This window comes from Tachyglossus aculeatus, chromosome 5, assembly GCF_015852505.1.
Source record: "Tachyglossus aculeatus isolate mTacAcu1 chromosome 5, mTacAcu1.pri, whole genome shotgun sequence".
NCBI classification, from domain to species: Eukaryota; Metazoa; Chordata; class Mammalia; order Monotremata; family Tachyglossidae; genus Tachyglossus; species Tachyglossus aculeatus.
Window position 1 is genome coordinate 42,274,884 of NC_052070.1, and position 12,567 is coordinate 42,287,450.

Genomic DNA, 12,567 nt, shown 5'->3' on the forward strand with positions numbered 1-12,567 from the left:
GGGGAGCAATTCAACCTTGAGAGCAGGAATGGTGCCTACCAACACCTATTGTAGCTTCCCAAACCTACAGTGAGCACTCAGTAAATGCTATTGATTGATTGATTGCTTGTTTGATTGATTTGCTCCCTCCCCAGGCATAATTGAGAATTCAAAACCATCTACCAGGTGACAGAAATGGGACCACGGTTTCCCCATGCTGGGATTGTGCTCGATTACCTTCCAGGCTGGGATCACTCTGCTGTGAACAATAATTGTAGTATTTGTTAAGCGCTTACTATGTGCCAGGTGCTGTACTAAATATTTGGGGCAGATACAAGATAGTAGGATTGTACATAGTAGCTGTCTCATGTGGGGCTCATAGCCTTAATGCCCATTTTGCAGATGGGGAAACTGAGGCACAGAGAAGTGAAGTGTCTTGCCCAAAGTCACCCATTCATTCATTCAATCATATTTATTGAGCACCTACTGTGTGCAGAGCACTGTACTAAGCGCTTGAGAAGTACAAATCGGCAACATATAGAGAAGGACCCTACCCAACGACCGGCTCACAGTCTAGAAAGCAGACAGCTGACAGAGCCAGGATTAGAACCCACATCCGATGGGTTCTTGTCATTATGCCAATACTGCTTCCATGCCACTGAAAGCACAGTACTAAAAATTGCACCAGGAAGCCACAAGGCAAGGACCACACCGTAGCCCTGAAAATGCCTAGGATGTGGCGATCATCATCATCAATCAATCGTATTTACTGAGTGCTTACTGTGTGCAGAGCACTGTACTAATTGCTTAATTGCTTAATTGGCGATGATTGTGAACCCTTCCAGGGGCTGTGTCTGTGCCTAATTCCCACCTGTGCACTCTTTCCCAATGCTTAGTGCGGTGCTCTGCACACCATAAGTGCTTAATAAATATCGCTGCTATTATGATGTGGGCTGAACAGTTCGCAGCGTCCCTAAAGGCTGTAGCCCTTTGGCCTTGCCCCTCATCAGATCTGCTCATTCTTTCCATCTGATTTTCGATTTCCTTGCCTCTCAGTGCATCATCAGGCTGTGTGATGCCAGGAGCGCAGTCTCGGATCCAGTTCTGAATCACCTTTAGCTCTGCCTCTTGATGAAGACCCATGGTTTGGGGGGAAGCTGTTCCTCTGCCCCACCGTGGGCCTAGTGGTCTTCTGAAGTGGCCAGTTCGGCAGAGCCAGGTCCGTGCTCGTGGGATGTGGGCTCCCAGCTGCGCCATCGGCATGCCAGGGATGCTAAGCGACAGTCTCAAGGACTTTGGAGGAGCAAACAGGCACCTCTGAGTTAGACGCGGTTCCCGGAGGACCAGGGAAGGGAGGGTGGGAGTGGGTTGGGGGTGGGGGGGACCCGAACGAGCCCCGAGATTCCTCAGCCCAGAATTCTTAGGCGGCCTGCCACGAGGCTGGGGCCACCGGCCTCCAACCTGGGGTTTTGGGTGCATTTGGCATTTGCCTCTCCGAAGGGAACTGCCTTTCCAAACGGCTCTTCTTTCTGTCCAGTGCCTTGAGAGGGGAGCCGATTTGGTTCTTCAGAAGAAAGTGGACGGGGGAGAGGTGGGGACGAGGAGGATGAGTCTCGGGGGGATACAGCCTTCCGGAAACCGGGGGACCCGCCGATCCTGGGTGCGTTGTGGGGGGATAGCCATCCTGCCTAACGCAATGCACCGAGAGGAGACCCCAGCCGCATTAAGGAGAGCGGCTGTTTCAGAGCCCCCTCCCCCATCCCCGTCCCCGAGTGATACCCGGGGGCGAGGAAACTTTCTTGGGGCGCGGCGTTCCCCGTGGACCCTCCTCCCCCCTCCCCACCTCCTCCTCTCCCTCCATCTCCTCCTCCTCCTCCTGCCCTCCGGGTTGTCCCTCCCACGTGCCCCCCGCCCCGCCGTTTGCCCCCTCCCCGCCACCCTGGGCACACCCGGGGACCGGGTCAGAACCTCGAGCTCCTCCTCTTTCCATCCGGTTACCGTGGCAACAGCATCCGGCGGAACCCGGCGGTCCAATCGGAACCATCGGCATCTCCGGAGCTGCCTCCAAGGTGGGGACCAGTTTAGCGGGGCGGGGGCGAAGAAGTGAGGAGGGGGCTGGGCCCGGAGGACAGGGCGAGAGAGGGACCCTCTCCTCCCTCGTGCGGGAAGTCCGGCCGGTCCGGACGCGGGGCAAGAGAGAGGGCGATCCCGGGGAGGGGCGAGGGATTTGCGGGGTGGACAGGAAGACATCCAAGCGCTTAGTACGGTCCTCTGAGCACGGAAAGCGCTCAATAAATAGAATCGAAGGAATGAATGAGCCGGGCAGGGGCTCGGGCTTCGGAGAGAACAGGGGAGAGGGAGGGGATGGGGAGAGGGCGGATGACGCGAATGGGGCTGGAGTGGGGGGGGGGGGCGGGGAGGGAGGGGCTGCATAAGGAGGGGGCGGGCTGGGGGAGAAGAAGGGCAGAGGAAGAGGAGAGAGGGGCTGGCGCTTTGGGGGGAGGGGGCTTGGGGAGAGGAGGAAGGGGACAGAGGGGCCGGAGCTTCGAAGCTCCCCTTAGAGCTCCAGGGCTCTGGGCGCTGCTCTTTCCCCAGCCGGCTGCTTCCCGTCCCCTGCCCTCCTTTGTCCCCCCACCCCCTTTCTGTCCTCTTTCCCTCCCTCCCCCCTCCCCCACCTCCCTCCGTCCCGATTTCCCCGCCCCGCCGGCTCCCCTCCCCTCCCCTCCCCTCCCTCCTGCAATCACGCAACTTGTCCGCCCCATCCCCGCCTCCTTCCCTGCCTCGGCCGCCCGGGGAACCTTGCCGGATCGCGGGCGCGCTCGGGGGGCGAGAAAACTTGGAGGTCCTCTCCCGGCCGCCCCTCCCCCCCCGCGCCCCCCGGCCGGCCGGACCCCCCCCCCCCCCGCAGCCCCGGACCCAGCCGGCGCCCACCGCGCGGGGGGCGGGCAAGGAGGGCCAGACCACCCACCCCCGGCAGCCCTGCCCCCGCCCCGCGGCTCCGACCCCTCTCCGCCGCCCCCTCCCCCCGGGACGCCCCCCGGCCAGGTCCCCGGACCCCCTGCGAGGGGGGCAACCCTCCCCTCCGACCCCCGGGGCGAAGCTCCGGACGCATCCCCCGCCTCTGGGCGGCTGACGGATCTGGGGGTGGGGGCTCCCCACGCCGGACCGCCCTCCTCCTCCTCCTCCTCCTCCGAGGAAGCAAACAAAACAACAACCACAAAAAGCCCACCGCCTTGTTTTTCTCCCCCTCCCCTCTCTTCCTTAAAGAAAAAAGCCGTTCCCATCCCGACGCAAACTAACCTCTGCAGGTATGTCTTCGTGGAAAGGCGCTTCTGCCCGGCCCTGGCTTCCCAACAGCTGAGAGAGGCGCCCGTCTGACATGGAATAACATCTTTCTGCCTTCTGACCGCTCCCTCGCCCCGGACCCTCCCCCCCCCTCCCCTCCTCCTCCAGGGAGCCCCCCCAACTTGCCAACCAGGGAGCGCGCCCCCCGGAGCGCACGGAGCCCGCATCTCCGGAGAGATTTAGGGGCGCCGAGGGTGGGGAGGGGGCTGGGGGGGGGTGGGGTGGGGGGGACACCGGCGCAGATGGACCGGCGGAGATGAAGATCTGAGCTCCGGCTCTCCGAGACGTGACCATGTGGATTAAACAGCTTTTGGGAATCAGGTGAGGAGCCCCTTCGACCCCTGCGTGTGTGTGTGTCTGGGGAGGGGGCTACGCGCGGGTGGTCCTGTGTGCGCTTGCTGGCATGGGCGTCCTGGGCAGGTGTGCAATTCCGTGTGCCCCCTTTTTTATGTTTGGGCGAGCTTTGGGCGGGGGTCTCTGCGTGGAGGCGCGTGGAGCCCCTTGTTGGGTAGGGATGGTCTCTATCCGTTGCCGACTTGTACTTTCCAAGCGCTTAGTACAGCGCTCTGCACGCGGTAAGCGCTCAGTAAATACGACTGATGTGCGGGCGCGGGCCGGTGGCCAGCAGGTGCCCCGAGAGGACTTTAATGATGTGAAATAAAGGGGAGCCCAATCCCCGTCTTCTCTCGCCCACCTGGAAGGGTCGGGCATCCTAAATTGGAGCCCGAAGCCCGGACTCAGGACGAGGGGGGAGAGCTGGAGAGAGTCCCGCCGGCCTCCGGTGGATCCGGCGTTTTGGGGTCCGGGGCAGAGCAGACCCCAGGGCCCCGAGCTGGGTTCCTGGATGGACAGAAGGACGGACAGACAGTCGGCATGGGCCGGCCTCTCTCCTCTCCCTCCGGGAAGGAGCTCGGGGGTCGTGGCCAGCTGCGCTCGGGCCAGGCGCTGGACCGGATCTGCGCAAAGTCGCATCTCCCTAGGAGGAGTCCAAGTTCCTGAGAAAAACCACTTCAGAGCCCATCCGTCCCCTCTTCTCTTTCCCATCCCGGGCCTGGGTTGGAGTAGGAGGGTTCGCGGGGGCGTCCAAGCCCAGCCCGGCTTCCTCCCTATCGACCCCATCCGTGGTGGGCTCCCAAGACCGCGCTCCTCTTTTAGCGAGTGCACTATTAACGACAATACACTTGACTGATTGACTGATGAGCCCCCCACGTGCTTAACAATAATAATGATAATGATGATGATAATAATACCGATATTTGCTAAGCGCTTACTCTGTACCCGGCACTGTACTAAGCGCTGGGGTGGATACGAGCAAATCGTCCTTGTCCCAAGTGGGGCTCGCGGTCTCGATCCCCTTTTCCCAGATGAGGGAACTGAGGCCCAGAGAAGTGAACTGACTTGCCCAAGGTCACACAGCAGACAGGTGGAGGATCCGGACGGGATTAGGCTTCTGCATGGGGAGGGCGAGCACATCTAGACAGGTGTGCTCGGCTTCCAGTGTGGGTGGGTTGGGGCCCCTTCGTCTGGCCGTGTGCGCATCGGGATGTAGCCGTGCCCTCGTCTGGTCGGCGGGAGAGAAGGGCACCTGGATGTGAGCGTTGGGCATTCGCATGCACGTTTGCACATCTTTTGGCGGGCATCCCTGTGTTGTTTGTGCACGCTTCTGCGGGAGGGTGCGCGCCGAGATGGGCGTGGGCACCTCTGGATGTGGGTGATCCCCTTGAAGGAACGAACGCAACTGCGCGTGGGTGCCCTTCTCGACGGATGGGAGCCCATCTGGGCCTGGCTAAGGGCGCGCATCCATCGTGCCCACCTGGGTACACATTTGTATGGGCGGCTATTACCACCCCCCTTAAAAAAAAACGACCGGTTTGGGCACAGCTGGATGCCCTCTCCACCTCCCCCGGGAACCCTCTCCCTCCTTGGTGAAACCTTTGCGCTTTCAAAACGGCGCGTGGGGTCACGGGGGGAGATGTGTGCGTGTGTTTGCGTGTGTGTGTGTGTATTCATTCAATCGTATTTATTGAGCGCTTACTGTGTGCAGAGCACTATTCTAAGCGCTTGGGAAGTACAAGTCGGCAACATATAGAGGCGGTCCCTACCCAACAGTGGGCTCACAGTCTAAAAGGGGGAGACACACAACAAAACAAATGTGTGTTTTGGAGCAATACTGGACGTGGCTGATTTGAACGAGCCGATCAGCTGATTTGGAAGGTTAGTTCGGACGAAGCCCGTTTCCTTTGCGAAGTTTGCCAGAAGCCTCGAGGGCCCCGGTGGTTCCTCTAGGTCCAGATGAGGGAACTGAGGCCCAGAGAAGTGAAGTGACGTGCCCAAGGTCACACAGCAGGTCCTCGACGGCGGGGCAGGTGCCCATCGAGGACCCCCCGGAGAGGCGGGTGGGAACCAACCCCGTGGGTCCGGGAAGCCCGGGATGCCCTAGCAGGCGGGGGAAGAAGAAGAAGCCGGGGTGTGGGGATGTGCCTTTCCCAGCTCCATCGGCTGGGATGCAGTGCGCCGCTGCTCTGGGCAGCAAGAGACAGACAGACAGAGACAGAGACAGAGACAGAAGGAGCTTGTGTGCGTCTGCTGTGTTTGTGTCTGCGAGGATGAGTGTTTTAATTATGGGGAGACGAGCCGGGCAGGTAACAGTTGCATCCCCTCTGGCCCCTACCTCTCCTCCCCCGGATCGGGGTCCAGCAGACACCAGAGTCAGCTTTGCCCCCCAATCGTCCCGCCCCCTCCCCCGCTTGGAAGCGGCACTGCCCTTACCGAGCTGCCCCTTTCGGGCAGAAGGGGGCACAACTCGCCAGCGATACAAGGAGGTGTCGGAAAAAAACCCACACGAAACGGCCTCGGCCGCCTCCTGGAAGAGGCTCCCCGCTGCCCTCTCCCCGGCCCCGGCCTTCCCTGGGCCGCGCGGAGAGATGGAGAGGGTCAAACGGAGAGCTCTGTTAGGTTGGCTATTGCTGGCCCTGCTTCTGCTCCTGCGGTGCCCCCGGGCAAAGCGGGGGCGACGATGCGGGCACGGTGGGTGAGGTCTTGGGGAGGGGTGAGGGCTATTTGAGCCCCAGAGAGGCTGACCTCTCTGCTTCCCGCTTGGCATCGGTACCCAGATTCGGTTTCAAGGTGCTCTCTTCCCTTCGTCTTCGTACGGTCCGGCTCTCCGTGAACCTGACAGTGGGAAGGCGAGCTGTCCTCTAGCTACTGGGGTGCAGGCCCTGACCCTGGCACGGCGTTTCCCTCCGGAGATATTCAGAGCTTTGTACTGCTCCCGGTAGGCTCTTGGAACTGAGGTTTGACTAAGAGCCACTATTCCTGCACCCTACAGGAGAAACAGCGTGGCTCAGTGGAAAGAGTGCGGGCTTGGGAGTCAGAAGTCATGGGTTCTAATCCCAGCTCTGCCACTTGTCAGCTGTGTGACTTTGGGCAAGTCACGTAACTTCTCTGGGCCTCAGTTACCTCATCTGTTAAATGGGGATTGAGACTGTGAGCCCACGTGGGACAACCTGATCACCTTGTACACCCCCCGGCACTTAGAACAGTGCTTCACACATAGTAAGCGCTTAACAAATACCATGATCATCATTATAATATTATTACTGGGGGACTGGTTTCTTTCCTGTCCTTAACAGAGAGAAAATCCAAAGTCGAGTATCTTTTTTAGTGGTGAAATCTGCCTGGGAAATTTCTCTTTGGGAAATAGTCTTAGATGCGTGCTATAAGAGCAGCTGGGAGATTTGGGCCATAACCTACCTTTTCACTTGACATTAAAGTCGATGTTTATCTGTTGTTGGTCTGAGGATGGTTTTCGTTCATTGAAGTAATGAAGGTTGATGTACTGAATCCACATGAATGATAGTCGTTTTCCCATTGAAATTGCCTGTATGTGATGGGATTGTAGCCCTTACACGCTCTTCCTCAAACGTCCCAGAGCTAGCCGCCTTCGCAGTTTAAACAGCATCCCAGCAAGCTGCTTAGCCTGTGACTGCCAATGTTGTTACTGATAAGTAGCCTAAAATCAGGCTTCCAAGACCAGGGTAATTAGTAGGGTTCGTGGTCCTGAGGTGTTCAAAGGAGCCCCAGATGGAGATGTGGCAAGTTGATGAGCGAGAATGACTGGGTTAGGAGCTCAAGAGGGAGGGTGCAGTTAGTCTTTTCTGGTTTTGATTAGGTGGGTTTGAATTTGGCCTTTATCTGAGTGAGCTTGAGAGAGAGAGAGAAAAATGAGAGAAAGAGAAAAGAGAGAGAGAGAGAAAGATGAGAGAAAGACTGCAAATGGAGACGCCAGATTTAGCAAAAGCATTAGGAGAAGAAGGGGAGGAGGATAAAGATAAGAAGAGGGAAGGAGAGAAGAAGGAGCAGAAGGTGGAGAAGAAGGAGGGAAGACTGACAATTCCGAGCTCCGTTCTAAGGGCTCTTTCCTCTTTAGTTGAGGGAAAAAACTTTCCTTTGCTTTCCACCAAGGTATCTCTTTGCTTTGGGATTTTGGCAAGTTTTGTTTGTCTGGAACGGTGTTCAGTTCGTATGCTCATTTTGAGTAGTGACTTTATTCAGTAAATGGTCCACGATCTCCTTGGCATCCAAGGCAGATTCATAAGATGCTTTTGTAGGGACAGTTAAAAATAATCACTGTTCTCATCTTAGCACCTATGAATAAGCTCTGTTTCCCACCTGAAAATAACATATTATATATATATATATATATATAACATATATATATATGGAACTGAGGTTTATATATATACATATTGCAGAGCAATGTTAGTCATACCAACCAATCTTGTTCGAGTATATGTGTGGAGACCACTATGTACAGATGAAAATGAGGTGGAGTAGAGAGGAATCTGTCACTGTTCTGTTCATCTGTAAATTCAGACAGCAGCTGGTACGGTACAGCTTGGCACTGAAGGGTTGGGAGAAAGTCTTTCATCAACCAAAATTTTACTTCTCGTAAATCCAGCCACCCTCTGATTCCTAGCTTGCTGCTGCTGCTGCTGCGGCTGCTGGTTGAATTGATTGCTACTGGAATTCATCTAGTGTCACCGGCTATGATACTTATCAGGTGCAATAATACTTGAATAAATCCCACTTTTATGCAGTAGTTCAATGCTTATAACACTATCGGCCCAATCTCTTTCCTCTCTCTCTCCCTCCCCTTCTCTTTCTCCTGGGATGAATAACAGTAACATTAATACTGAACATATTTTATCGTCTGGCCTGGAATCATGTGCACAATGTGATGGATGGGGACTAGGCATGGAGCTTTAGAATTCTAGAGATCACAAGCTGCAAAAGCTCAAAGCTTTTTAGAGTAACTCTCTAGGGCTTAAGAAAGAGAGAAAAGCTTGCATCTCTCTCTCCCTCTGTCTCAAAATATCATATTTATTAAGCGCTTACTGTGTACAGAGCACTGTACTAAGCACTTGGGGAGCATAATATAGAGTTAGTAGATGCAGTCCCTACCCTCAAGGACTTTACAGTCTAAAGGGGAGACAGACATTAATATACATAAACAAATATACAACATAAATGCTGTGGGGCTGAGGGTGGGTAAATAAAGAGTGAAAATCCAAGTGCAAGGGCACCACAGAACGAAGTGGGAGAAGAGGAAATGAGGGCTTAGTCATTCATTCAATCATATTTATTGAGCACTTACTGTGTGCAGAGCACTGTACTAAGCACTTGGGAAGTACAAGTTTGCAACATATAGAGACAGTCCCTGCCCAACAGCGGGCTCACAGTCTAGAAGGGGGAGAAAGACAACAAAACAAAACAAATAAACCAAATAAAATAAATAGAATAAATATGTACAAGTAAAATAAATAAATAATTAGAGTAATAAACATGTACAAGCATATATACATATACACAGGTGCTGTGGGATGGGATACATATATACAGGGGATGGGGAGGGGGAGGGGGGGAGAGGAAGGAGGGGGCTCAGTCTGGGAAGGCCTCCTGGAGGAGGTGAGCTCTCAGTAGGGCTTTAAAGGGAGGAAGAGAGCTAGCTTGGCGGATGTGCAGAGGGAGGGCATTCCAGTCCAGGGGGAGGATGTGGGCCAGGGGTCGATGGCGGGACAGGTGAGAACGAGGCACAGTGAGGAGATTAGAGGCAGAGGAGTGGAAGGTGCGGGCTGGGCTGTAGAAGGAGAGAAGGGAGGTGAGGTAGGAGAGGGCAAGGTGATGGAGAGCCTTGAAGCCGAGGGTGAGGAGTTTTTGCCTGATGCGTAGGTTGACTGGTAGCCACTGGAGATTTTTGAGGAGGGTAGTAACATGCCCAGAGCATTTCTGCACAAAGACGATTGGATTTTATCTCTCTCTGTTCCTATCCCTTCCCACTCCCCCACCCTCCTTCTCTCTTCCTTCCTGTATAAATGATAATAATAATAATGGTATTTATAAAGTACTTACTATGTGCCAGGCACTACAGTACTAAGCACTGGGAGTGCTCTGCACACAGTAAGTGCTCAATAAATACGATTGAATGAATATACAAATAGAGTAGAACATATGCATGAGGCCTTCCTTAATTAATTTCTCCTTTCTCCACACTATTTCTCCCTTATAGCCACTTCAGCACTTCCTTGTAACCTAAGCTCTTGGTTACTCAACCCCCTGCATGCTCTCTCACCACACATGAGCACTTGTGTACCTATCTTTTAACACCATTGCTGTTTCCCCCTACCTGCAATTAATTTTCATTCAATCGTATTTATTGAGCGCTTAGTGTGTGCAGAGCACTGTACTTTTGTAATTTTGATATCTGTCTCCCCTATTAGGTAGTAAGTTCCTTGAGGGCAGTCTCCATATCTACTATCTCTATTGTACTCTCCCAAGTGTTCAGTACAGTGCTCTTTACAGAGTAGGCACTCAATAGATTCTATTGATTGATTCATGGTATACTTTCTCAGTGTTTTTCGACTGGGTAGTCAGATGGATTGAGAGAAGACTGTATACCATCCTTGTCCCTTCAACCTCTTCAAACTCACTGACTAGGTGAGCAATTTGTTTGGCCCATGGTGAGCTCAAGTGTGTGTTCACAGGTTAGTGAACTGAGTCCAGGAATCACCCTCATCCATGTCAACCTGAATGGTGCTGTGTGCTGGCCTGGTGGGGAAGCAGAGTGTGAAATGTCCACGTGTTGACTCTGTTCATCTCCAAATTCTGTCATTGCCATCTCTCGAGATCCAACCCCTCCACCTGTATCAGACTCCATCCCTTAACACCTTATCAAAGCACTTGACTTCTCCCTTCTACCCTCCCTGACCTCGATCTTCAACTGTTTGATTGCCAGTGACTTGTCCCCACTGCTTTCAAACATTCTCATGTTTCCCCTATTCTCAAGAAAACCCTCCCTTGACCCCAATCTCCCTCCAGCTATCTCCCTCCTACCATCCTCTCTGAACTCCTAGAGTAATCGTCTATACCTGCTTTCTCAAGTTCTTCTCCAATTCTCTCCTTGACCCCCTCCAATCTGGCTTCTGTCCCCTTCACGCCACAGAAACTACCCTCTCTATGGTTACAAATGATCATCTTGTGAAATCCAATGGCTTCTCCTCCATCTTAATCCTCCTCGATCTCTCATCTGCCTTTGATGCTATCGACCACCTCCTTCTCCTAAAAACATTAGTCCAATTAGTCCAATCTTAACTTCACTGACATCATCCTTTCCTGGTTCTCATCCTGTTTCTCTGGCAGCTCACTCTCAGTCTCATTCGTGGGGTCCTCCTTTGCCTCCCATCCTGCAACTGTGGGTGTCCCTCAGGGTTCAGTTTTGGGTACCTTTCTCTTCTCCATCTACACCCACACCCTTGGAGAACTCATTCACTCACAAAGCTTTAACTACCACCTCTTTGTAGATGATTCCCAAATCTACTCCTCCAACCCTGAATGCTCACCCACTCCACAGTCCTGCATTTGCTCCTGCTTTCAGGTCATCTCTACTTGGATGTCCTGCCACCGCCTCAAACTTAACATGTCCAAAACAGAACTTCTTATCTTCCCACCCAAACCCTGTCCTCACTCTGACTTTTCCATCACTGTATACAGCACCACCATCCTTCCTGTCTCTCAAATCTGAAAACTTGGTGTTATATCTACAATTCTATTTATTTATATTGATGCCTGTTTACTTGTTTTGATGTCTGTCTCCTCCCCCAACACCCAACTAGACTGTGAGCCCGTTGTGAGCAGGAATTGTCTCTCTTTTTTGCCATATTGCACTTTCCAAGTGCTTAGTACAGTGCTCTGCACACAGTAAGCACTCAATAACTATGATTGAATGAATGAATGAATGAATGCTCTGCACACAGTAAGTGCTCAATAAATACGATTGAATGAATGAATGAATGAATCCTTGACTCATTTCTATCATTCAACCCACATAATTCAATCTATCACTAAATCCCGTCAGTTCAATCTAAATGACATTGCTAAAATCCTCCTTTTCCTTTCCTTCCAAACTGCCAGGTTAATTCAATCACTTATCCTGTCCCGCCTTCACTATTGTATCAGCCTCATTGCCGACCTCCCTGCCTCCTTCCTCTCCCGACTCCAGACCATACGTTAGTCTGCTGTCCGGGTCTTCCTTCTAAAAAAAAATTCAGTCCATGTTTCCCTACTCCTCAAGAACCTCTAGTGGTTGTTCATCCACTTTCACATCAAACAGAAACTCCTTGCCCCCTCCTACCTCACCTCACTGCTCTCCTACTACAACCCAGCCCCCACACTTCACTCCTCTAAGGCCAACCTACTAATTGTACCTTAATCTTGTCTATCTCACTGCTGATCTCTTGCTCACATCCTGCCTCTGGCCGGGAGCACCCTCCCTCTTAATACCCAACAGACCATTACCCTCCCCACCTTCAAAGCCTTACTGAAGGCACTCTTCTCCAAGAGGCCTTCCCTGACTAAGCCCTCATTTTCCTTTCTCTCACTCCCCTCTGGGTCACCCTGATTTTCTCCCATTATTCGCCATCCCTTCAGCACCATGGCATTTCTGTGCATATCTGTAATTTATATTATTGTTGACCTCCCACTCTAGATTGTAAGCTCATAGGTCAGGTAATGGGTCTGTTATATTGTACTCTCCTAAGCGTTTAATACAGTGCTTTGTACAATAAATGCGATTGGCAGATTGCCATTCTAGCTGTGTGCTTGTGTATGTGTGTGTGTGTCTGTATGTGTGTTACATAACAAGCCTCTGTTTAAAAGAAGTAATTGCTAAATTTTCTTCAAAGGGTA

General features: G+C 53.1%; 1 protein-coding gene across 2 annotated transcripts in view; it reads left to right on the plus strand.

Moving 5' to 3' along the window:
* The first annotated feature begins 3,563 nt into the window (after nt 1-3,563).
* AJAP1 (adherens junctions associated protein 1) overlaps nt 3,564-12,567 on the plus strand; it is a 203,852-nt gene continuing 194,848 nt past the window's right edge. For both annotated transcript variants that reach the window (XM_038746903.1, XM_038746904.1), the window contains exon 1: nt 3,564-3,645. In XM_038746903.1, coding sequence (XP_038602831.1) covers nt 3,617-3,645 — 29 coding nt within the window. In that variant the 5' untranslated portion in view covers nt 3,564-3,616. The remainder of the gene's footprint in view (nt 3,646-12,567) is intronic.